The 26893-nt window shown below is 43.4% G+C and overlaps 1 protein-coding gene across 1 annotated transcript in view; it reads left to right on the top strand.

The window, feature by feature from the left end:
- The window catches only part of MYO1E (myosin IE), a 215583-nt gene that overhangs the window by 130333 nt on the left and 58357 nt on the right, over positions 1-26893 (top strand). The window contains exons 10-17 of the mRNA XM_045449577.1: positions 4201-4397; positions 7040-7120; positions 7427-7513; positions 10081-10167; positions 11139-11306; positions 12296-12381; positions 14778-14859; positions 20500-20606. Coding sequence (XP_045305533.1) covers positions 4201-4397; positions 7040-7120; positions 7427-7513; positions 10081-10167; positions 11139-11306; positions 12296-12381; positions 14778-14859; positions 20500-20606 — 895 coding nt within the window. The remainder of the gene's footprint in view (positions 1-4200; positions 4398-7039; positions 7121-7426; positions 7514-10080; positions 10168-11138; positions 11307-12295; positions 12382-14777; positions 14860-20499; positions 20607-26893) is intronic.

A 26893-nucleotide genomic window follows, 5' to 3' on the forward strand; every position in this document is an offset into this window, starting at 1 on the left:
CTGTGTTCTTACAGCAGAAGAAAGCAGACATTCTCCAGCTATTATAGTAAAAAATGGTAAGATTCCTTACCTAATAAAGCAAAACAGCCATCAGGGATGACAGATTTTGCTGTTAACCTGACCTTAGACCAATGGAGCTATGGAATTTCCTGAGTCAGACCTTTACACTGCTGAGAAGTCAAACAAACCTCATGTTAGGCACATGTGTGTCTGTCATAACCTCTATAGTAAGATGACATACTTTTGGAAACAAGTCTTCCTTCAAAGACAATCACCTTTGAATTTTGTTGAAAGAAAAAAATTACTATGTAAAAACTACCTGAAGTACTAAGGGACAGCCCCGCTCCTTTTACTAATGGATTAGAAAGCACAGTAATCACTAAATTCTACACCTGAAACTAATATTACACTGTATATTAACTAACTGGAATTTAAATAAAAACTTGGGATAGAAAAAAAGAGAGAGCAGAGAACTTCACCACCAAAGACAGACCACATTTACCTTGCCATTTCTTTTGTATTTGTGAAACGGAATTTTGTTTTGCTACATCTTTTTAGTTTATCTTCTCTGTACTTTAGATGTAAACAGAAAAATTAAATCAAACTTTGCTTTACACTTTAATGCAATAAGATAACTCTATCGTTATCAAAATGCGTTGAAACATTGCTTCCTAGCAGGTTCTTTTATGTTCTACATAACTCTGATGAACATTACCGGGGTTATTATCAGCTTTTTGAAATTAATCGATGCCTCCACCCTCCTTCCCTCCCCACAGCCTCCAAGCTTCTGCACTGACGCTCTTCTCCAGCCACACCTGTACACACCCTCATGGAAATTCACAGCCCAAAGGCAGTCAATATGAGCAGCCCTGTGATTTCAGCACCAGGGCAGGCCTCTGAAGAAAATACAAGGCCATAAAAGCTTGTATTTGAAAAACATGGCATGGATTTTTTTCAAAGCACGTACTAGATTTCCTCTCCCTAAGCTTGTGGCTCTGATTCTTGGCCAGATTCCATGCCTTGTTTTTCAAGTGCCTGTGGTCCGTCACTCCTGTCTTCTTCTAATAGAAGCAGTGGGAGACATAGAAGTTAGCATGTCTCTTTTTCAGTCTCAGATAAGGACCCGAGGACTTAGCCCCTAGTGTTGTATTTCTTTAGTTGAGATCATAGAGATAAGGGCGTAAACATTTTTACCAAGTATTTGAATTGTGTCCCTATTTTAGCATGGTTAGGGGCTTGGGAAAAGCCCATATTTACAGAATATACAAATAGAGGCTAATTATTCATTGTATCAAGGTATTCACTGCGTGGTTACCATAAACAGTGAGGGACCATTGCTAATAATATCCACTTTATTAAGTGATGCATGTATGTGCCTAACTGCCTGGCAATGGTGATAATAACCCACATTGTAGCTTCGCCTTAGTAAAGTCCTCTTCTATGTCACTTCGGTAAATGTCTCTTGGTTCTCACACCAACACTGCACGTGTCCAGTCTGAGTTATTATGGACATCTTATGTCCTTGCTCTGTGCGAAGGTAAGTTTCACTTTAGTGGAAGACACATCCAGATTCTTTTTTTTTTTTAATTTCTTTTTTTTTAATTTTATTTTATATTTTTTAAAATTTATACCCAAATTAGTTAGCATATAGTGCAACAATGATTTCAGGAGTAGATTCCTTAGTGCCCCTTACCCATTTAGCCCATCTCCCCTCCCACAACCCCTCCAGCAACCCTCAGTTTGTTCTCCATATTTATGAGTCTTTTCTGTTTTGTCCCCCTCCCTGTTTTTATATTATTTTTGTTTCCCTTCCCTTATGTTCATTTGTTTTGTCTCTTAAAGTCATCATATGAGTGAAGTCATATGATTTTTGTCTTTCTCTGACTAATTTCACTTAGCATAATGCCCTCCAGTTCCATCCACGTAGTTGGAAATGGCAAGATTTCATTCTTTTTGATTGCCAAGTAATACTCCATTGTATATATATACCATATCTCCTTTATCTATTCATCCGTCGATGGACATCTGGGCTCTTTCCATACTTTGGCTATTGCTGAGAGTGCTGCTATAAACATGGGGGTGCATGTGTCCCTTCGAAACAGCACACCTGTATCCCATGAATAAATGCCTATTCGTGCAATTGCTGGGTCATAGGGTAGTTCTATTTTTAGTTTTTTGAGGAACCTCCATACTATTTTCCAGAGTGGCTGCACCAGCTTGCATTGCCCAGACACATCCAGATTCTTAAACATACGTGCTAACATTAAAACCAAACTAAAGGAAATGGCCATTGGCAAATGAGTGCACTTGATCTTGTTCACGTGCCCTTTGTAAAAGGAAGCCCTTCTACTAGTCAGAGCACTGTTGTGGAACGCTAGCATAGATAATAAATACCTTGTTCTGGCATTACACTTCTTCAAAATGCATTCACTGACTTAATATCATTGGAAGGTATGTACTGAAAATGTCAGCCCGTTCATTCTAACACCATCTGTGAAATTCAGATTATCCTTTATTGGGAGGCTTGTGATTTTTGAGCATTATCATGAAGTCTTTGACAAAAATCCTTTTATCAGAAACTTTTGATACAGTTTTATGCAGAAAAAGAAGACTGCTACCCAGGTTTAGAGTTTGGATTTGTGTCGATGAAAATCTTTCATTCATACTGCAAAAAATCTGAGCATTCTTTCATGACCCAGCATGGTCTCACTTATTCACATTACAGTGTTTTGAGCAGAAATCAAGAAAATCCATTTATATCCTGAGCCCTCCTCTTGGCAAGTTCCATGGCTTAAAATAAGTTACTAAGCCATCCATTCAGCTCTTCTATTCGAAGACCAAAACTATGTTACTACATGTCCTTAGGATGGAATGGGTGTGCTGTGACATGAATAACACCGATGCTCTCCATTTTGCTCCAGACACATCTCTCAGAGAAATCTTATAAACCACCCCCTCCCACACACAAGAAGCCATCCAGGCCCCCTTTGACTCCAGGCCAAATTTCATATACCATTCAAGGACCTCCCCTGTCGGAATTCACCCTGACCTTGTAATCGCCTACCTTAACTTTCAGCTGTAGCCAATGTTGGGCCCTTTGCTGTACCTTGACCGTGTGTCCTAAGTCACTGCTTCCACACCTGTGCATGTCCCATTGCCCTCCCCTCGTCTCTCTCTTCCTCTGCTTCTGTGCAAATCCTGTTCATCCTTTTTTAAAAAAATTTATTTTGAGAGAGAGAGTTTGTGACCCAGGGGGCGGGGTGGGGGGGAAGGGGAGATGGGAGCGGGTAGAGAGAGGAAGAGAGAGAGAATCCTAAGGAGGCTCTGTGTTGTCAGCGCAAAGCCCGATGCAGGGATCGATCCCATGAACCATGAGGTCATGACCTGAACTGAAATCAAGAGTAAGGTGCTTAACTGACTGAGCCACCCAGATGCCCCAATCCTGTTCATCCTTTAAGGCCCCACCCAGATCCCACATCTTCCTTGACTACCCCAGCAAGTTGTAACAGCTTCCTGTTCTCAATTCCTCTAGGACTTTATTGTCTGCCTGTATTACATATTCAGCTTTTAGTAAGCTTCTGAATTTGGTACAGTGTCCAGGCCTCAACTAGATGGGTCTTCAAGATTTTTTAATATTTTGTGTTCTGTCCTCTCTAGTAACACTACATGTGTTAAGCATTCAGTAAATATCTGATTGCTTGTAATTGTTAGTTCCATGATACCAGGTGCTTCAACATTTTTGGGAATGATGCTATGAAAACACCATACCAGAAAGGAAGAAAACAATTTTTGGAGCCAAAGAAATGTCTCTTGATTTAGTTCCTTCCGGGCTGCCTTGCTGCAAGCTTGGAAGGATGTCCATTTTAGGCATTTAACTGGGATCTCAGTAGGGGAGATTGGTTCGCCATCCTTCTTGGATCACTGATTTGTATCATTGGAAGTTTCAGTCATCATAGGAATTGACTCATGTAATAGAACAATTGAGAAAAACAAAGTGGATGGATGTGTGTGGGACTGCTGATAAGCAGTCTTCAGTAGAGTGAAAGTTTTGGGGGGCCAGTGATGGTGTCTTGTATGTGCACATGTGTACCCATGCACACACACACACACACATACACACACACACAAATGCCTGCACATGTTTGTGAAGTGAATTGTTAAAATTCTGAAAGAAATCATGCTTTATTTTGTTTTCTATAGTTTTGGCTTTTCCTGCATATCTCCTGGGGATAAACCAGGACCGGTTGAAAGAGAAGCTCACAAGCCGGCAGATGGATAGTAAGTGGGGAGGCAAGTCGGAGTCCATCCACGTGACCCTCAACGTGGAGCAGGCCTGTTACACCAGGGATGCACTTGCGAAGGCCCTGCATGCCCGGGTCTTTGATTTCTTGGTAGATGTAAGTAATCACAAGTTCACATTTTAGCTATAAAAATCACTAAGGGCTTTGTTTTCATGTTTTGGCTTATTCCTTATAACCATTATAATGCTTACTCCTCTGTTATCCTTTTACCCTGGGATCACTGAATCCCACTTTTGCTTCTAGAATTGCCCAGCAAGATGCTAACATGGTAACAGCTTCTTCTGGACAAAATACTCAGTAAAGCCAGAACTATAGAACAGAAAAAGGGGAGACCCGTGGTCATGAAACTTTGTTGACTTTCGAGCCTAAAGCTTTAGAATACTGTATTTGTTAAATATTGCTATGTTACACATCAGCCCAAAATTAGTGGCTTAAAACAATAAGCATTTATTCTGTCACAGTTGCTGCAGGAAGTGACTTAGCTTGGTGATTCTGATTCAAGGACGAGGCTAAAGTCAAGATCTTGACTGGAGCTACTAGTCTTCCATCTAGAGTTGGAAGATCTACTTCCAAGATGGTACATTCCTATGGCTGTGGGCAAGATGACTCACATCCCTGCTACATGAGCCTTCTTTGGGGATGTTTGAAGATTGTCACAACATGGCAGTTGGTTCCCCCCAGAATGAGTGATCTAAGAGAGAGAATAAGGAAGAAGCCAGAAATCTTTTAATTTGTAACCTTGGACTGAAATATTGACACCCTGCCGTACTCTACTCATTAGAAGCAAGTCACTAAGTACAGCCCACAGTTAAGGGGAGGAGAATTAGGTTCTACCTTTTGAAGGGAAACATGTCAAAGACTTTAGATATATTTTAGAACTATCACAGGCTGTTTTTATAATGGCATAATCACATACACTTCTATCTATCTATCTATCTATCTATCTATCTATCTATCTATCTATCACAGATTCTGAAAATTAGTCTTTCAGAAGTATAGAACTGCCAGTGACAGTCTCTTAATCACCATAGCCTCTAAATGGTAGAATAGTAATATCAAACACTTACGTAGCCCTTACTATGTGTCAGATGCCATTCTAAGTATTTTAGAAAAAATAACTCACATCGTTCTTACAGCAACCATGTGACTGGGGTATTATTATCCTATTTTACAGATAACTTGGGCACAGAGACGCTAAGGAACTTCCCCAAAGTCACACTACTATTAAGTGATAAATCTAGGAACTATACCCAAGTGATTTGACAGTGTTCTAGCTATATTCTGCTTCTCTGTCTTTTATATATTAAAGCTAGAAAGAACCCTAGGGGGACCCTAGTCAAAGAACAACAATATGCCCATTAGATCCAAACAGTTTGTGTTTGAATCCAGCCACCATCTATATGGCTTAAAGTGTGGTTAGGTGTGGTTAGGGTTGAGTAGGGCAGGGCAGGATAGGGTAATTATTCTGTGTACTTCTTGTGGAAGGTCAGGGTCATACTAAACATTAGTCATGCTTTTTACTTGTCCAGACTCCTCATTTTATTGACAAGGGAATCTTAAGCCTAAGTACTAGTGCATCTGCCCAAGGCCATTCAGCAAGAGAGTGGTGCAGAATTGACCATAGAACCCACATCTCTTGTCTCTTTATTCAGTGTGCCTTCCAGTGCTAGACTTACCACCTTATTTCCTTTTTGCCTGCCCTTTACGTTTTGTGTGGTGAAAGCAGACGGATGCCCCATGTAATTAGAGCGGACATTTACTGGGCATTGACCATGTGCCAGGCACTGGGCTAAGTGTTGTGTGTCATTACCCATTAGCTCACAAAAGATGCCACATTATTTTTTTGGCCTGGAAAACATTTCTGGTGCTTCCATATTCATCCAGGTGTTCACCACCTCCAGGAACCTTTCTCCTGTGCTCCTCCCTGCCCTGCAGCCCTCCCCAAGCCCCTAGAACCTGCACCCACCCTCTCTTGTTAAGTCTAGCCATTGGCTTGCGCATCCCTTCTCACAGTGATCCAGAACACTAGGCCTAGACCCCCTAGACCCTGCCTTTAGCCCATGGCGGGCTTAGGGATTCTAATGTTATCGCCGTTGTTGGGAAAATTGTAGCAAGAATTAATGGAAACACATGGAAAGCACTGAGCAAAGCCTGCCACGGGTGAATGGTAAATACACGGAGGCCCCTTTTATTATTATCACTTTAATAATAATTACTGGCATTATTATCTGTAGCTGGCTCACCCTCTCTATAAGCTCCTGGGAACAGAGATTGTCTCTGCCTTGATATCCCCCTTCCCCCTCCCCCCCCCCCCCCCCCCCCCCCCCCCGCCCCATGCTGTGTTAGGGAACCATTAAATGGCTCCTGAACAGGATCAACAGAAATAATATTTATGGATGTTGTCTTATTGGTTTTTTATATGAAATAGGTTTGACTTTAATCATCCAAGATGACATTTTCTTCCAGTTCTCTAGACTTCCTGAGAAAAACTAAGTGCCAGAAGTTAATGGCTTTCATCATTAAGCAACAGTAGCTTTTTTGCATCCTGGTGGTTTCCCAGAGGACTTGACCTTGCACCAAGACTCTTTTTTTAAGCTGCAAATCACCTCTCGTCTTGCCATCCTGTTTCCAGCAGGCAGTAGAATTTGCTGTGTACAGTCTTGCTTTCCGTTCCTGCATGCATGTCCCTTTCTAATAGGAAAGAAAAGTTAATTGCCATGCTGGTTACTTTCTCGTAGTCCATCAACAAAGCAATGGAGAAGGACCATGAAGAATACAACATTGGTGTCCTGGACATCTATGGCTTTGAAATATTCCAGGTAAGACCATTTTGAATATCTGGGGCCCCGGGAGGGTGATGCATTTCATCTGGCTTGAAATAAAGAATTCTAGGTAATGGGGGGAAAAAAAAACCCACTGCAGTTAATTTTTGCCTCTGTACGTTCTTCATGTACCTTTACTGAATTAGTTTCCCCTAAATATAAACTATGTTGCTGTCTACTGATGCCTCCAACATTTCTGTTAAGACTTTTCACACTGAAACATTTCACTAAATCACTTAAGAAATGACTTCATAATGATTTTGCAGTAACAATTACATGCAAGTAACCTTTTTTTTTTCCTAGAAAAATGGCTTTGAGCAGTTTTGTATCAATTTTGTTAATGAAAAATTACAGCAGATTTTTATTGAACTGACATTAAAGGCAGAACAGGTAAGCAGTCGCTCTTGTTTCATCTGATTTCTAACTTGTTTCGTTTAAAAGGTATAAATGTCTCTCTTTTCTTACTAGATTCAACTTTTAGCCTTGTATTAGGAAACGTACTTAATAAAGTCAGACAGAAAAACCATATGCCATTGTGACATTTTAGTCTATGAACTGTAAACACCATCTGCTACAGTTTCTTTCTCCTTTAAGCAAATGATGTTGTGAAATTGGACTTCTTACTGGCTGCTTTTACTACTCTGACTCATTGACCGAGTGGAAAATGGAAACCCAGTTCCAACCCCAATTGTCTATGGCATGGACTGTGTTCCAAAGGAAAAACTTGATTTTCTCAGATCCGCTCGACTCCCAATCTTCCTTAAATACAGACAAAGCTGGTGTTTTTCATTCTAATGTGAAGTAACGTGTCTTACTTATAGTTTCTCCTCAAAGTTCCATGCAAGTTCGCTTTTAATCTGGATACCATGTTGTTCTGGATTTCTAGGATAGCTGTAACCAAGTACCATCAACAGAGTGGCTTAAAACAACAGACATCACTTCTCTCATAGTTCAGAAGGTCACTAGGACCAGACTCCTTCCTTGCCTCTTCTAGCTTCTGTGGCTCCTGGTGTCTCTGTCCTATGTCAGCAACTCCAGTCTCTGCCTCTCCCTTCACATGCTCTTTCCCTCTCTGTGTCCCTCTTCGCCCAAATCTCCCTCTCCTTTCTCTTGTAAAGACACCCGTCACTGGAGTAAGGGACCACCCTAACTCCAGAATGATTTCATTTTCAAGATCCTTAGCTAAATATATCGCAAAGATCCTATTTCCAAACCTCGCATTTTGAAGTTTTAGGCGGACATGAAATCTCGGGGGACACATGCAACCTGCTGCACATATGAATGGTTGTTTGGGGGGACATTAAGTCATGGAAGCGACCAGTGGTTTCCACATAAACCCCTGCCCTGGCGTTGTAGCCTTCCACCACATCAGAGCGGCTAGAGCAGAACAGCCAGGGGAAGGCGTGGTAGGGCTGAGACCGGATGAAGTAGGCAGAGGCTAGATCATACAGGAATGTTGTAGGGCGTGGTGGAAGCTTCAGATTTTATAGTAAGTATGACGGGAAACCCTGGGGGAGTTTTGAGCAGAGAGTGACGTGGTCTGCTTTGTGTTTTTGAAAAGATTACTTAGGCTCTATAGACTTCTAGAGTGAGATGAGGGGAAGGCCAACAGGAGTGGAAGTTGAGGGGCACCTGGGTGACTCAGTTGGTTAAGTGTCCAACTATGATCTCATGGTTTGTGAGTTCGAGCCCCTCATCGGGCTCTGCGCTGACAGCTCAGAGGGTGGATCCTGCTTTGGATTCTGTGTCTCCCTCTGTCTCCGCCCCACCCCTGCTCAGGCTCTGTCTCTCTCTTTCTCTCTCTCTCAAAAATAAACATTGGTGGGGGGGGGGGGAAAGGAGTGAAAGTTTAAAAACCAGTTAAGAGACTGGGAAAGAAATGATGGGGGTGTAGATGATGATAGCAGTAGAGGTGGTAGAACAGTGAGAGGTGGTCCAATTCGATATGTATTTTAGAAAGAGAGTCAATGTCACGTGCTCAAAATAATTACCAATGAGCTAAGAAGGAAAGAGGAATTAAAGATGATTTCTTGATTTCTACCCTTGTTGCTTGAATAATAGGGCCAATGGTGAGGCTATATACTGAAGAGTAAGACTAGGAGAACAGTTGGCTGGCAATGGTGGGGAAATGCAGAATCAGAACTCCACTGAACAAGTTACATTTGTAAGGCTTGTGACACATCTGAACACAGACTCTAATATAAATATCATGACCCTGGAACTCGGTGGGGAGGTCTAGACCAGAGATATAAATTTGGGCGTCATTAGCCTCCAGGTGCTATTTAAAACCGTGGGATTGATTGAAATCCTCTGGAGAAGCAGGGTTGAGAATAGAGGAAGGGCTGAAAGATGGAGCCTAGGGTCTCCCCATCATATGAAGATCTGGAAAGAAGCTAACAAAGCAAGACTGGTGAAGAAGGAGTGAAACCAGGAGAATGGGGTGGTGCTCATCAAGCTAAGTGAGCAGCAGGCTTAAGTGAGGGATGAGCCCTTGAGTGTCTAAGGACTAATCTGTACTGCTGTTCGTAGGTTAAATTCAAAAAGATAATTTTGTAACTTGACCTATGGGTTAAGCCATATTAAATTGCTATTGTTTGTATATCAAAAACAATAGTGTGGTAATAAATTTCATATGGTTCAAACTAAATATAAAAATCACTAAGCATAGGGCACCTGCCTGGCTCAGTCAGTAGAGCATGTGACTCTTGATCTCTGGGTCGTGAGGTAGACCCCTGTGTTAGGGTCTTAAAAAAAAAAAAAAAAAAAAAAAATTACCAAGCAATGAAATGTCCCTTTTCTATCCCTCTTAGAAAAATAAAGAAAATTCCCATTGTATGTTGAAGGGCATTCAAATTTCTCTTTCATGGTGACCTGTGTGCCTTTTGATAGTCATCTGGGTTGACCTCCAACTAGCCTTCACTGGGTAGTAATGTAAATTCTCGCTTTCTGTCCCTCAGGAAGAGTATGTTCAGGAGGGAATAAGATGGACACCCATTGAGTACTTTAATAACAAAATCGTGTGTGACCTCATAGAGAACAAAGTTGTAAGTATCAGTCTGCTGTGTCCCTTCACTGCACACAGGTTTACATCAAGTAGGTTTCTGTTCTCTGTGTCATTGTTTTAGGATGGGGGAAGTGACAACTCTGATTTGCAGAGAATGTTTACAATTACATCAATTTTGTGTATAGACTTATGTGTAGTAATACCAACATGTATATATGAATAGAATGTCAATTTACAATTGGAAGTTATTACTGACTTCTGAGAGGAGACATTGAGAACTAACGTGGATGGCATAGCGTATGAAGAGACATAAAATTGGCCCTGCCTTCTGACCATTTATACATCTTCACCAAGAGAAAACAGAGATGTAGGCAGAGATCTCCTCAGTACTGTTTTGTTTTGGTTTGGTTTTTATAAAAGTCCAAAACGGGAAACCGTAAAAACATCCGAAGACAATTCAGTCGTTGAATAAACTATAGCATAGCAGAGCAGCAAAATATAGCCATTAAAATATTAAGTATGAAGACTGTGTAAAACATGAAGACTGTTTATAAACCAGTGCTGTGTGAAAAAAAAGTCACACATAGAATGTGTACAGTCTGTAACTGTGTCAACCATGCCTCTGTGGGTAACAGGCTGAAAGTGAATATTAAGAAATGAATTAAGGTCAAAGGAAAATGTTTTCATTTTTCTTTTGGGTTTTGAAAATCAGCTTAGTACAAATAGGAGTCAGCAGAGTGTGATCTGTGTATGACTTTGAATAGAACTTTGGGAAGTTAAGCAATTTTTTTTTTTTTTTTTTACATGGACTTTCCTCCATCATTAGATCTAAGTGGCAACTCCCATTTGGGATTATTAATGGCATTTTTGCTCAGAGGGAAAGACTGATTTTCAAGATGGTATCTTGAGTCTAGGGAACTATTTCCTTGCTTAAGAAAAGACCCCATAAGCCACGGAACTGGAGCTTTAAACAGTCACTGAATTGGGACTTTGTCTTCTTGGTACCACCAGAACCCTCCTGGGATCATGAGCATCCTGGACGACGTGTGTGCCACGATGCACGCAGTGGGGGAGGGGGCGGACCAGACCCTGCTGCAGAAACTTCAGATGCAGATTGGGAATCACGAGCACTTCAACAGCTGGAACCAAGGCTTCATTATTCACCATTATGCTGGGAAGGTATGTCCAGAGAGCAAGGGTCCCATGGGAAAGGGGAAGTTACCCTTTCCAACACCTACCTTAATGTTTTAAGCCTTTGGGTCTGTGATCTGTTTTCTCATGAGCCAACTGATAACAATATCCCTAGAGTTTCACCTGCTTCACTGTATTTTATTCACTCAGCATTCATTCATTCATTCATTCAACAGCATGGGACATATGAAGTATGTGCAAAGGCAGTACAAAGGATTGTATACACTACTGCATGTTTTTAAATCGTGAATCACCCTGCTGAAGGAATGGATTTTTGTCTTGCCTCTTGCTGCAGTCACAAGCCTGTATCCCTTATCTGTAAATAAGGCTTGCTTTCGATGTTTGTTCTCATAAGACGCATGGTCATCAGGTGCCTGCTGGTTACCAGGCTTTGTCTAGGTGCCGGTGATACAAAGTAAGTTGAGGTCATGATATTTAGAGTCTTCTAGTCCTATGGAAAATCCACTGGTCTCACCTTTCACCCATCTAATTTCTTGTTCACCAGGGTCCCTGAGCATGAGTTTTTGGCTGAATTGATCTAATTGTGACACCATTTGTAGAAAAAAATTGCACTCAGATGACGTGCTCCATTGCAATGGATTAATGAGCAAAAGGAGTTTTATTTTATTCTGTTGTAGCGAAAATTTAGGGAAAGAATTCAGTTTATTACTTAGATACTCCCATGGCTTCACTGAAGAAGGGCTATGTGATCGTGGTAGCTGACGTCCTGGTCATAGATCATCTGAGCCATGTAGGCAGCGGATTACATCCATCAGCATCCACAGACCATCACCACCTAAGTCAGCTAACAAGTTAAATAAAACATGCACAGCCTTAATGTGACAGTTCATGATGAAATCCCAATTGTACATCTGGAAATATTCACACTCTGGTAAGAATAGCCGTGCCAACTTGGATTTTTTTGTTCAATGAAATACTTACAGGATAAAATTAGATTTCTTTCTGTTCTTGGCCAGGTGTCCTATGACATGGATGGCTTTTGTGAAAGGAACCGTGACGTGCTGTTTATGGATCTGATCGAGCTTATGCAGAGCAGTGAGCTGTAAGTGTGTTTTACCTTACCCGACATGGGATGTAGGTTTGATAAAATTTTCAATATTTAAGAAAAAGCTTGTGGCAGTTAGTGGTCAGCACTTTGTTCCTTTCAGCTCTTGGGTCTGAGTAATCATTAGACAATTTGGTTTTTCAAAATAACTTTTCCTCTCTAATCCCATGTACCCCTAACACTTTCTGCCTCCCAATTCCATGGGCTGTGTGCATGCCTTCAGGGCCCCTAGCTTCGTCATTTTCAGTAGTATTATCAGGGAGAGGTGGCTATCCTGGGGTTAGGTTGGGATGGCCATTTCTGACTGTCTAAGAAGGGAACATTCTGGTTCTCTGATACTTTGCCCTTAGAATATCATCCCAAGAATTTTCCATGGTCACTCAATTTTTTTAATGGCTAATGGCTTTGCAGGATGTGAGATAACGTGTCCCTGAAGCACTTGGGAAATGGTTCAAGAAACTAGGGACGGGCAGCTCAAAAGGGATTGCCTCAGAGATTTAACTCCAGAGACCCTGTCTAAGCTATAGGGGTAGGAGCAGTAGGGGCCTCCATTTCCCTTACAACCTTCAGGAGCTCCCAGGACCAACCCTGCGATGTCCTTCCCTCCCCTCTTCCCTGCAAAGTTTCCCAAGACCTTAGGTAATGGATATAAAGAATAATTTACATGGTCAGGCCCATATAAGCCAGGCAAGCACAATATTGCACAGTCTTCCAGCTTTTACAATTTTTAGAGTGACCTCCAAATAATAGCTCCCCTTTTAGTTCCTGTTACTTGAACTGTTGTAATATCGAGGTTAACTTCCTTAGTTAACAGCCCCAAGTCTGCTCATTTTCTAAGAAAACCAAGCATGCTTTTCAGGCTTTGGCCGGAAGTTGTTCTTCTCCAGTTAGTTCTCTTCCCCCCACGCCCATACCCTGGCCCTCATCTCCCCCATGATCTCTCCATGCTGAAGTTCCCTGAAGCCCCCAACTTTGGAGATTCTGAATTTGTTTTCATTTGAAAACACATAAAATCGATTTGCTCCTGTTAAAAAGTCAGGTAAACCACAAGTTCTGCCTTGTGGGTTTTATGACAGTCAGGTGCAGACATGCTTTCAGATTTTTTTTTTTAATTATTAAAATTTATGACAACTTTGAGAGCTATTGACGCTTCCATGTAAAACTCCTGTCCTATAGACACAGTCTATTGTTTATTAAACACACTGGCTTCAAAAATCTATAATCATGTCTGATCAAGTTAAAAGTAGATTGTTGGGAGACTTCCTAGAAAATTCGAGACAGCCCAAAAGCCATTTAGGAGGAATTGAACTTGGTGTCAGATTGCTGGTTTACATGGGTGACTTTATTCGGTCCTTCACCACATACTGATTGAGCACCTGCTGTGTACCAGGCTGTGTTCTAGACACCAGGGGCAATGAGGTGACATTGTCCCTGCCCTGTGTCCTGGTGAGGCAGGTATTTGAACAAAGGCAGCTCGATTAGACGGACTAATGAAAATATATTCAACTGGCAAAGAATTGGTGAGTTCCTATCACTCCACATAAAATTACTCCTACTTAAAATAAGTTTTTCAAGGTTTTTTGCAGGGGCAGGGGGGAGGTGCAGTGTACTAATGGCATCGAGTAGGCAAAGGTCACTGATGCTGCAAAACGTCCTACATTGCGTAGAGCAGCCTAACCCTCCCCGCCCCAAGAAAGAATTATCCAGCCCTGAATCCTGGTATCAATAGCACCGAGATGGAGAAACCCTGCTTTCAATCAAAGCAGAATCTGTGGGGCACCTGGGTGGCTCAGTTAGTTAAGCGTCTGACTTGGGCTCAGGTCATGATCTTGTGGTGCGTGAGTTCAAGGCCTGTGTCGGGCTCTGTGTTGACAGCTCAGAGCCTGGAGCCTGCTTCGGATTCTGTGTCTCCCTCTCTCTCTCTCTCGCCCTGCTCATGCTCTGTCGCTCTCGCTTGCAAAAATAAATAAAAATTTAAAAAAAAAAAAAAAAAGCAGAATCTGCACTGGACCCCAACAATTCGTACACTTTCCTGAGCTCTGGTCTATCTCACTTAACTCGGTAAACCAGTACCAGTCCTCTCTGTGTGTCCTCTTGCCAAGGTGTACCTCTGTTCTAGTGAGCAGGCAAACTCAAAATGCAGAGTTTTTAATTTAATTTTTCAGGCTTAGACACTAAGATGCTTCTATCTTAGAATTCTTTCTCCGTTTCTTCTGTTCACTGCTTATTTCCCGGGTCACACCTTGATGGCTCGTGCTTTGAGTCAGATGGTCTTTCTGGATCCAAGGTTATGTGCTTCCGGACAGCCCTCTTCCCCATCCTCTACAGAAGCAGGCTTTTGTCCCCCCGAGGTACCCACTGATTGCTAACCCCTTCTCTTTCTCCTTTTTCAGACCTTTTATAAAGTCTTTATTTCCGGAAAATCTGCAAGCTGACAAGAAAGGGCGCCCAACTACTGCCGGAAGCAAAATAAAGGTTTGTTCTATTTGGGGAAGTTTATAGATTCCTTTAAGAGGCAGGGATTTCTAGGAGTCAGAAACTGCACCCTTGGGCCAGGGTGAGGTCAGTGACCTATAACAGAATGGTTACAGAAATGCGCAGAAGTAATGTTGCTGCTTGAAAAAAAGTGATGGATATTAAGTACCCCATAGCTTCATAGTCAGCAGATGCTAATCAGCTACTTTCTAAGAGGAAGTGGCTTTAAACAGAATCTGGAAGAATACACATTAAACTATCAGAGAAGATTTTATGATTGAGAGCCACATTCTGGATTTTTTTTTTTAATTTTTTTTAATGTTTATTTATTCTTGAGAGAGAGACAGAGCCTGAGCAGGGGAGGGGCAGAGAGACAGGAAGCACAGAATCCGAATCAGGTCCAGGTTCTGAGCTTTCAGCACAGAGCCCAGAGTAGGGCTCGAACTCACGGGCCGGGCTACAAGGTCATGACCTGAGCAAATTTGGACACTTAACTGACTGAGTCACCCAGGCGCCCCCCAAATTCTGTATTTCGATGACCGTTTTCCAGACTGGACCCCAATACTTGCCAATTAGGGAACTTCACGTACCTGAAATTCTGCTGGGTATTATGGGGGCAACTTAGGCCCTCAATGGATCTTGCAGGCCCCTCCTTCTGCAAATTACAGGCGCATCTGACCCCGTGGTGTCTTAACATCAGGAGTTCTTAAGGTGTTTTGGGGGAGCCCCTGTGGAGAGTGCACTGTATCATCTGAGCCTTTGTATGATGAAATTCATTGTCCCTAATTACACTCTGAATTTAAAGGTTGTGTCAAACACACGTAATCCTGTCATTCTTTGAGAAAGTCACTAAACTATTTTTTTAAATATCAGTTAGCGGCGCCCGGGTGGCTCAGTCGGTTAAGTGTCCGACTTCAGCTCAGGTCATGATCTCGCGGTTTGTGGGTTCGAGCCCCATATCGGGCTCTGTGCTGACAGCTCAGAGCCGGAGCCTGCTTCGGATTCTGTGTCTCCTCCTCTCTCTGCCCCTCCCATGCTCAAGCTCTGTCTCTCCCTGTCTGTCAATAATAAATAAACATTAAAAAAAATTTTTTTTTAAGTATCAGTTAAATACCACCGCAGTTTTATAATCAATAGGATCATCAAATGATGAACAGCAGGGCTCTGGGGGGATCCATTGCCTGTGTTGAAATCCCAGCTCTGGCTTTTACTAGCTTGTGTTTGCCAGCAAATTACCTAAACTCTCAGTGCATCATTTGCTTTATCTGTAAGATGGGGATCTTTGTACCTATGTCAAGGTGGGGTTGTGATATTAAATTCAGTAATCTGTCTAAGGCATTTAGTACACTACCTGAAACATCATAAGCGCAAAATGTATCTGATCGGCTACACTGCTCCTTCAGTGCCCTCCTTATGCCCCGTGCTTATTCATCTCTGCTTCATTCTTAGTGAACTCCTAGATGTGCCTGTTTATGCCTCCTCCCTGGCTCTGTGTATCCAAATCCTGCTCATCCTTCTCACAGTGCCCTCAACAACCCCAGCCTGATGGAAACGATGGTTGTTGTCTGTTCTGGTCGTTGGCTTTCTTTCCTGAGTGTTTCTTGTATGGAAGCCTGCCTCCCCAGCCCCTGAGGGCAAGAACACTGCCTGGAATAAAGGAAATGATTTTTAAAACCTCACAGCATAATGAGAAGATTCTAGTCAAGAGAAGACTTCCGGTTTAGAGAAGGATGTCAGGTGCAAGCTGGGTTTCGAACTAAAGGATAGAGTCCTCTCAGACTAGGGACAGTCATGTTCAAAGTACCAGAGACATTTAGTAGCCCTGGACGATCTCTGCATTGAGTTCACTGGAGCAGAGAATGGAAGGCAGAGAGCAGATGCCATTCTTATGAGGCCCCAGCTAGCAATGTCTGTGTGAAGCTTCTGACTCATGCCTTCACTTCAAGGTCCTGGATAAGGATTAGCTCTGGGCTGGAAAATCTAGTCACAAGACTGTCACATTCAGATCCAAGGGGCCCAGATCATCAAGGTTACAATGAGTCACTTCCAAGTGGTCTGGATTCTCAGTTGAGCTTATTCCCTAAAAAACAGAGGGTGGAGGTAGGGGCATTTTTCTCCTCCTTGGAGGACTTGGCTTCATATTCTGGTCTCGTTGAATGCTCAAAATTGCCACCTTCTGGGTATACTCAAAGTATTCAGGATTGCAAGGACTGCAAAGATTGCTATTGTCTGGGGAGGTCCATCTCAAGTCAGCCAGCTTAAGTAAGATGATAACACTGTCCATGTTCTCACCCCAAGTGGTACTCTGCTTTGTGGATTATGTTGTCCATGTCTCTGTCTGATGTTCCTGTCCTACCTCCACGTAGGAGTAAAATTCTCCCTGCTTTGTAATCCCCTCTAAAACACCTCTTAGAACTGCATAGCCATGGCCAATCTCTTACACCTTCCATATCCACAGCATTTTGTGGACATTCAGTATCATCTTCATGACATCCCTAAAGTGCACACATTTAAAGAGATCTATGGGTGCCTGGGTGGCTCAGTCGGTTAAGCGGCCAACTTCAGCTCAGGTCATGATCTCGCAGTCTGTGAGTTCAAGCCCCGTGTCGGGCTCTGTGCTGACCACTCAGAGCCTGGAGCCTGCTTCGGGTTCTGTGTGTGTGTGTGTCTCTCTCTCACTCCTCCCCTGCTTGCTCTCTGTCTCTCGCTCTCTCTCAAAAATAATAAACATTAAAAAAAAGAGATCTAAAATTCCTTGGAAGCAAAATTAAGTTTATGTTCAAGGTAGTTTTTGTGTTGGGTATTTTATTATTTTCTAATACTTTAAAATTTCAAACCAATCTGTAGGATCTAACTAATGAATATTCATTTGGTGAGAACTCCTGTTCTCTTGTTTATAAGTAATAGTATTCTATATTTAATAGTGCTTTTTGATTTTGAGGCTTCACTAAATTCTGCATTGTTGTGGCTGGAAGGGACCAGTTTTGAAATTAGAGCCAAAGATCAGTGCTGTTGGCAAATGGCACCGAGCTCAGCGCTGGCAAAGTGGATGGGATCGCGGCTTCATCCAAGTGAAAGCGGAGACTCTGAGGAGTGGATACGGCAGGAGGTGAAAGCACCGTGCAGGGACTGGACTGCTTGACTTTTAACATTTTCTCCAACCTTTAGGTTAAGATGTTAGAGGTCTTCTAGTTCAGTCCTCTTCGTTTACAGATGGAGAAACTGAGGCCCAGAGAAACGTAGTGATTTGTCATAAAGCTTGCAAATAGTAGAGGCAAGACCCCACCTCGAGCTTGCTAGTAATCTGTGTTGAGGATAAAAGGAGGAGCCTCACCCTGAGCCTTTTCTCACTGCCCCGTCTGCGTGTTTTGATTTATGCTTCTGTTGGGCAAGTAAGTGCCTTTGGTCGCCTTCTGTCCTAACTCATGGACTGTTCTTGTCCAGAGTCAGGATAAATCTGGTTGCTGCTTCCCAACCAGCTCAGGAGACATCTAAAGTTGACTCCATAACTAAATTCAGGATAATTTTGATGGGTAAGGTGTAGTCCTATTTGCCGAAATGAATTATCCCACAACCTAAAGACTTTATCTACTCTCAGCTCATTCTGTTCATTCCTTCTACATCACACCAAAAGATCTCCTATCTTGCTTAGGAAGGCAGGAGAGCATTGTGGTTAAGGAACAGACTTGGTGGTATGCACATTTGGGTTCAAGCCTCAACTCTGTTATAATTTGTGCCACCTTGAGCAATACTTTCTTTATGGTCTGGTTTTCTTGTCTTAAAAATGGGAATAATAATAATAATAGTAGCTATCTCTTAGAATCCTGAGGCAGAAATGAGAGGATCCATATGTCTAGCCCCTGGTGCATATTCAGTAAATGTTAACCCCACTACTACTTTGAGCTAGAGAGAACTAAGTCAAGGGGCAGGTAACATAAATCGCACTTGCCCCTGTATGTTCTCACGCTAAGGTGAAAAGAAGGTATGTTGTGAAATGCTTAGGACGAAAGGTCTGCCAAGTTATTCTTGGAAATTAAAAAGTTTTAATAAAGTTAAAAAATTAAAATAGAAAAAATAAAAATTACAAGTTTGGAGACTTAAAGCTTTGTTATAAGCACGCCCTGCCCAGCTGCACCTCGTGTGTTGCAAAGATCATCAGGTTTGTTCTGAAATACAATCTCCATCAAAAAGGGAGATACGAGTCAATTTACTTTTTCATTGTCGGGCTTTGCTTTGGCCATACAACCTCTGCAGCTTTGTTCTTCTAAGCATTGCAAAAAAATGCTATATTCGGCACGTCTAAACAGAGCACATAATTCACCAGTGCACATCTTGCTTTGAATATACTCAAGCATCTTTCTCAAGGGTTTCAGATTTCCCAAACCCATGAAAACAGAAAAGCCCTAATTGAGAGAGAGTTGCCTACTGGAGGCAGATCTCTTCTGCTGACTTTGTAATGGTTTTCTGGCTTTAGAGATCCCTTCTCTCTATTTTCCTTTAGAGGTTTTCTCTCTTCACACTGATTTGCTTAGAAGGAGGGTTTGCGTGGACCCCATCCTGGGCCCCCCGAGTGCACAGCTGTGTGGTGTTGGGAATGCTGATGTGGGCCCTGCTCCTGTTTCCTCCAAGTTTGAGATACTCATAATTTTAAACACATCATAAGCAATTGCAGCTTTATTTATGTGGCTTTCTCTGCTTGAGCCCAGTTGCCTTTTGCGTACCCAGTGCACAGGTAGTGAGAGAAGATTTCATATTGGATATTTTGTGAAGGAGTAGGTCATATGGCACACCAATATGGCTCAGATGCTGCAGGTTTATAAAAGGACATGCTGAGGAAGCAGGTGAGCGAAGTGGCATATGGAAAGATGTATAAGGGACACCTGGGTGGCTCAGCCGGTTAAGCGACTGACTCTTGGTTTCTGCTCAGGTCATGATCTCACTGTTCGTGGCTTCAAGCCCCACGTCAGGCTCCATGGTCACCGCATAGAGCCTGCTTGGGATTCTCTCTCTCCCTATCTCTCTGTCTCTTCCCCGCTCATGCTGTCTCTCTCTCAAAATAAATAAATAATTTTTTTAAAAAAAAGAAACAATTAATAAATTCTGAGCTTATCTATCTCTCACTCTTTATTCATTTCCATCATTTTAATAAGGTGACTCCACATTGGTTGAATTGCCTGGAAAGAGAGTACAGGGGCCTCTAATGCTTTAATCTTGCAAATAATTTCTCCTCCCCACCCCACTCGAGCACCAAAAAAGGCTAGGAGAACAATGTGTTTGCGAAGGCCCTCTATCAGCTTAATTTGCTAATAACTGTCATGCTTCCTTGTTCCTCATGAAAAGAATTGCATGCGAAGGTGTATTGGTTTTGGTTTTTTTGTTTTATTTTATTAACTATACTGAGAAGACCTGATTGTTTTCAAAAATCTAACTTCCAACCCATTTGCGGATGTTAGAATCATCGTAAAAGTCAGTAGAGCCTTAAGAGAGTATAGTCGAGCAGAGGGAAGCCTAACGAGCAAGTCCTGAAGATTAATTTCTAGCTGTAAATGTCTGCGCTAGAGTTTCACAGATCTCTTTGGAAAGTTGGTCTGCTTGAGAAAAAGTTCCGTGTTTCCACCTGATGTGATTCTTCCTTTCTAGAAACAAGCCAATGACCTCGTGAGCACCCTGATGAAGTGCACACCTCACTACATCCGCTGCATAAAACCGAACGAAACCAAGAAGCCCAGAGACTGGGAGGAAAGCAGGTATGTCAAGATGGCAGACGGGGAAGTTGAGGCCGGCGGGGGTGGGCCCTGGTACATGTTCCCGCTGCTCAAAAGGGCCACCCTATGCCAAGGGCAGAAGCAGTTTAAATTGTTCTCGGGTGTGTTTCACGTCTTTGTGTCTTAACTTTTTCATGAGGAATGAAGCTTCCCTCCCCCCTCCCCTCTTGTCTTCTCCTAAAATGTTAGCTGTGCCATTCAGTCCGGAGTTAGCATTTTACAATGTTGAACTTGGCTAGTCTGGAGACAGATGGAAAGAAAACAAAAAAACCTTAAGACCGCAGAGTCAGGATGGTTTTAAAATTAGTGTGAGGCCCCGTGTAGACATTCTTAGTGCACTCAGCTCCTCATCAGTACCCACAGGATGTGGCCTGGAATGCTCACTCAGGGTTACGAGTGAAGGTCTGAAGAGCTGGTGGAAAGCAATCTGTCATTTTCAGGGGTCTTGGGGGGCATGCTCTAGGTTCAGTACCTGTCTCTGAGGACTGTGTTCATGAGCAGAGTGACTGCGTCTGGGAGGGAACAAGCCACAGGGAGACATGTGGCATATAGCAAGCAGTGAGCCCTCCCCTCTCTGACTCCTGAGGAATCCTGGGGTCACCGTTCCTCCCGCGGCTGGAATTTAGGGATGTGGCCGGTGCAGGATGAAATGGGGGTGTTGAGTAGGCAAATGTTAAGGATGACTAGAAAATACAATTTTATCCAGCTAGAGGATCCAGATGCATGTTCCTAAGAGGCACCGTCCATGGGCACATGGGGAGCAGGGCCCCAGGCAAGGTGTTATGATGACTGGACCGGAGGGAGGAGCCCACAATTGTCACCAGTCTGGTCCCTAGACAGGAGCGTGCAGAATTACTATCTTTTGTCTTTTCTCTCTTGGCGAAAACTAGATAAACTTAGGTATCAAGTGACTTATCGAGGTTAAACTCCACAATGGCAAGACCAGGAGGGAAAGTCATGGCCGCCAGCCACCTCCCCTGAGAGATTGGTGTAGGTCCATTCCTGTCCTGCCAGCAGGATCCTTTCTGAGCATTCAGGCAGCTGAGACTTGATCCGTTACAAGAGGGGAAAAAAATGAGTGATGAGGAAAATGCCCAGGCTCCAGCAATCAGTGTCTTTTGGTCCTTTTGTATTTTCCCACTGCATGTGCAGCTTGAGTCTGTTTTCTCACCTTTTGATGCTGCGGGACATAGCAGCCTACCATCTTGTCAGTCTACAATATTCTGTGTCCTCTCGTCAATAGATGCATGTTCCTGGGCACCTGGGTGGCTCAGTCGGTTGAGTGACCGACTCTTGATTTCGGCTCAGGTCATGATCTCACGGTCATGGGATTGAGCCCCACACTGAGCTTTGTGCTGAGCATGGAGTCTGCTTAAGACTCTGTCTCTCAGGGTGCCTCAGTGGCTCAGTAGGTTAAGCGTCCAGCTCTTGATTTCGGCTCAGGTCATGATCTCATGGTTCATGGGTTCAAGCCCCACATTGGGCTCTGTGCTGACAGCGTGGAGCCTGCTTGGAATTCTCTCTCCCTCTCTCTCTGCCCCTACCCTGCTCATAGTCTCTCTCTCTCTCTCTCTCAGAATAAATAAATAAACTTTAAAAAAATTAAAAAAAAAAAAAGATTCTCTTTGCTCCTCTCCTCTGCTCACACATACTCTCTCTCTCTCTCTCTCTCTCTCAAAATAAAATTGAAAAAAAATAGGCGAAACAGGTGCACATTCCTAAAGTGTCAATTCTATTGAATTGCCAGCAGAGATTCCTCTTAAACACTATCAGGTAGCTATTCCAAGGCTCCAATGAGGGCTCACTCCCCCTGGGTGATGAGTCTGGCCTCGGGTGACTCTTGTATTAGCAAGTCCTACAGTCTTTCTCCAGATCAGTTGGACCCTGATCCAGCGTCTCTAATCTGCCTTGGGAATTATTCTCGTGACTTACCCATTTGATGGCTGTGTGATCGTTCCCGGCAGTTACCAGGTTTCCCTGGGATCTTCTCTTCCACTGCAGTGAACTCCTCTGAAAGGGTGTACCTGACCATCCCCTTCCCCTTGAAGTACTTAATTTGCCTTCTGCTTTTCTGAAACACATCACTCAGTTTCTCCGTTGAGGCTAAGAGAGCAGCAGCAGCATCACCCCTTCCCCCCGGAAGATAGAAAATGTCTTTTCTTGTTTTTTTGTTTTGTTTTGTTTTTGTTTTGCTTTTATTTATTTATTTATTTATTTTTTTGCCTTCCTACGCTAGTTCTCAAGCTTATGGATGCACCAAAGTATCCCATAGGGGGCTTGTTAAAACTCAGATTGCTGGGCCCTGCTTCCAGAGATTCAGTGGGTCTGGGTGGGGCCCAAGAATGTGCATTCTTAAGAAGCTCCCAGGTGATGCCAGTGCTGATGGTCTGGACCTCATACTTTGAGAACAGCTGATCTAGGGCAACGGGCTGGACTGGATCTGGAAGAACTGTCTTGTGGTGCTGGCCTGCCACTAAGTAGTTTCAGTAAGACATTTCATCTCCTCAGTCCTCCATTTCTTCCTCATTAAACTAAGAGGGTCCCAGCAGTAGCACTGCTAGGAATTTACCCAAGGGATACAGGAGTACTGATGCATAGGGGCACTTGTACCCCAATGTTTATAGCAGCACTTTCAACAACAGCCAAATTATGGAAAGACCTAAATGTCCATCAACTGATGAATGGATAAAGAAATTGTGGTTTATATACACAATGGAGTACTATGTGGCAATGAGAAAGAATGAAATCTGTCCTTTTGTAGCAACGTGGATGGAACTGGAGAGTGTGATGCTAAATGAAATAAGCCATACAGAGAAAGACAGATACCATATGTTTTCACTCTTATGTGGTTCCTGAGAAACTTAACAGAAACCCATGGGGGAGGGGAAGGAGAAAAAAAAAAAAAAGAGGTTAGAGTGGGAGAGAGCCAAAGCATAAGAGACTCTTAAAAGCTGAGAACAAACTGAGGGTTGATGGGGGGTGGGAAGAAGGGGAGGGTGGGTGATGGGCATTGAGGAGGGCACCTTTTGGGATGAGCACTGGGTGTTGTATGGAAACCAATTTGACAATAAATTTCATATACTGAAAAAATAAATAAATAAATAAAAATAATAAATAAATAAACTGAGAGGGTCCATTCAGAACGGGATCTCCTTCAGTCCCACCGAATTAACTCTCCCAGACCTGGTCCCACTTCTGTCAGCCTGCCTCTGCCTGTCTCCACATCACTCCCACACTCCCCCCTCATGCGTTCACACAAGTACACACTGCATCACATCTTGCACGTGTATGCACACACACTAGAAGGGTGATGACATAGGCTACCTCAGAAATAGATTACAGGAGTCTTGGAAGCAGAGGTGAGGCTGAGGGGAGCTTTAGCCCACCCTTCCCCCTACTCCGTATCCCATCCAGCTTCCCTTCCCCAGCCCTTTCCAATAAACATTATCTTAAATGAAAACATCTTGCTCCCCCTACAAATACAGCCCCTCCCAGCCCACTCTCCTTTACCCCGTGGAGATCTCTCTGCTCAAAGTCCCTCTAACGTAGAAATTTTGCAGTAGCTACTGGTTGAAAGTTTCACATCCCTGATGCTTCTTTCTTATAAAATCCAAACTGAGTCATAGAAATATCAGAAAATGGAGAAATTGAGACTAGCAATACATTTATTCGGTACATCCTCGTAGAATCCCCCACAGTGATGTTTTCGTTTTTTTTTTTTTTTTTTTTAATTTTTCTTAATCCCATCATTTATTTGTATTGAAGTAAGGAACTTCAGAACATACATCCGTGTAAACAGGCGTCAAGAAGCCTAAGGTATGTGTTGGTCCGGTGTTGATTCGTATTTCCAGTAGGATTGCTTCCTGAGCTGCGTCCCCGTGCCCCCGATCCTGTTTCAGGTTTATTGTGTGACAGATGGTTTCGCTTCTGAGTGTGGAGAGTCAAGGGCCAGGAAAGGCAGTGTGCTTCGTTGGCAGGATTACACGGTCAATTGAAGTTCTCGGTGGACAGGGTTACTCATTCCACAAGTTTATGGGGTGTGGTTTATTTTTCTTTTCCTGTTGAAAATGTGTTTTTGTTTGGCTCCGGCGAAGTTGCCTGCCCTGGGTTCGGAATGGCTGCTCCAGCAGGGCTCTCAGGCCTTGACCTACTTGCGTTAATGGCCAAGGAAAGTTGTGAAGAACTTACCCCAAGGGGCGGAATGGCGTGACCCAGGGAAATGGCACGACTGGGCATTGGCAGCCTGGCTGGTGTTCACTGAGGAGGTCACAGCACTGCAGGGACATGAAAAAAATCACCTTGGGTCCTTTGATTACAGAAATCAGTACAGAATTTGCTAACCAGATTGTCCTGTTGGAGAAAATTCCCATAAGGAAATCTCCTGGTGATGGAAGTTACAGTGAATGAAACCAGTTTTTTAACGTGAGGCATATTCTTTCAGTTGTGGAAACTGAACATTTCTACTTGAATCAATGGGTGATACATTCCCTTGCCCCACAAGCTTGGGAGGAAGCCAATATATATGAAAAACACGTAAAATGAGCACGTACCTCTAACTGACACCCTCATGTGTATTGTTCTTAGTAGAGAAAAGGCTACTGGTGAGTTTTGAATTTGGAGGATATGAGAAAGGAACATTCATTATTTCTACTCCCTTAGTTAACCAGATATGTGTCACAAATCAAATGTGGGTATTGAATATTACTTCTTTCTATAAAGGTTGTTTAATTTTTTTTAACTTTATTTATTTGGGGGCAGGAGGGGCACAGAGAGAGAGAGAGACAGAGAGAGAGAATCCCAAGCAGGCTCCACGCTGTCAGCATAGAGCTGACATGAGGCTCGAACCCACGATCTGTGAGATGATGACCTGATCTGAAACCAAGAGTTGGACTTTTAACCCACTGAGCCACCCAGGTGCCCCTATAAAGGTTGTTTTAAAAAGTATTAATCTTGGGGTGCCAGCGTGGGTCATTTGGTTAAGCATTTGACTTTGGCTTAGGTCATGATCTCGTGGTTGGTGGGTTTGAGCCCCCGCATCGGGCTCTGTGCTGACAGCTCAGAGCCTGGAGTCTGCTTCAGATTCTGTGTCTCCCTCTCTTTCTGCCCCTCCACCACTTGGGCTCTGTCTCTTTGTGTCTCTCAAAAATAAACATTAAAAAAAAATTTTTTTTTAAAGTAATTATCTTGAAGGAGTTGACATTTCTGGATTCTGGTTCAAGTAGGAACACTGGGACTTGAGGCTTTTCTCATACATCCCTCCCAGGGCAGTCAAGACTGTATCCCCACTTCCAGCTTAGTTTTCCACCTGCTCCTCACCCACCCATGCCACAGACTTTCCCATCATTGTGCCTTCGCTTCCACTGTGACCCCTGCCTTTCCCTCCTCTGCACCTGGTGAGTTCAACTCATCCTTCCAGACCCAGGGACACATCACCTACCGAGAATCTCCTCACTATGAAAAATCCACCTCGTTCTCTAGTCTGCTGTCCTGGTTTACTTACTGCACCTGTGTGTATATTAGAATAACAGCAGCTTTCTGTCACGCATGCCAGGAGCCAGCTGAGTGCTGTACGTGGAATATACCCAACTAGGAAGAAAGAACTCCCATCAGCATCCTCACTTTATAGGAGTGGAGAGTGAGGCATAGAGAGGTGAGGTAGTGGCAGAGCCAGGGGCATACCAGGAACCCAGCTCCGGAAGCCGGCTGTGAACCACTGTGCTGCCTGCAAGGTCTTCTGCAGGAATCATGGCAATGGCCTTTTCCTGTTGGCTAGCACCTTGCAGTGCACCATGCAGACTGACAGTATCCGCAAGCGTGCATGGTTGGAAATGTGGCTTTCGTGAGAGCCCTGCTGGAGAGACAGCTGTCGGGCACCTACGTGAAGTGGTAGGGAGGCTGCTGCTAATTGTCTTCCCAGGGCAGCAGTTGACCAGGGGCCATTCTCCGGGAGCAGGAGCCATCATTAGTGCAGATGACCCCAAATGTGCTCAGTAGGGAGAACGGGAGCTGCCTCCCTGCCACAGCACAATGCTGACACCATGTCCTCAACAGAGAGAGGAAGCGTCCTTTTTATTCCTTGTTTCCCTCAAATATCATGTTTCCAAGTGTCTGTATTCAACCAGCCCACATAACATCTGCATCGAAGGCCCCGTTTACCTCCGCGAGGGGCGATCAGAAGCTAGTGTCCAGGATCTGCCACTCGGCTTCCGGGACACCGTGCTTCTCAGGAACAGGCGAGTTCTCACAGTTGACAGGTCTGTGCACCACCC

Source organism: Leopardus geoffroyi, chromosome B3, assembly GCF_018350155.1.
Source record: "Leopardus geoffroyi isolate Oge1 chromosome B3, O.geoffroyi_Oge1_pat1.0, whole genome shotgun sequence".
NCBI lineage: Eukaryota > Metazoa > Chordata > Mammalia > Carnivora > Felidae > Leopardus > Leopardus geoffroyi.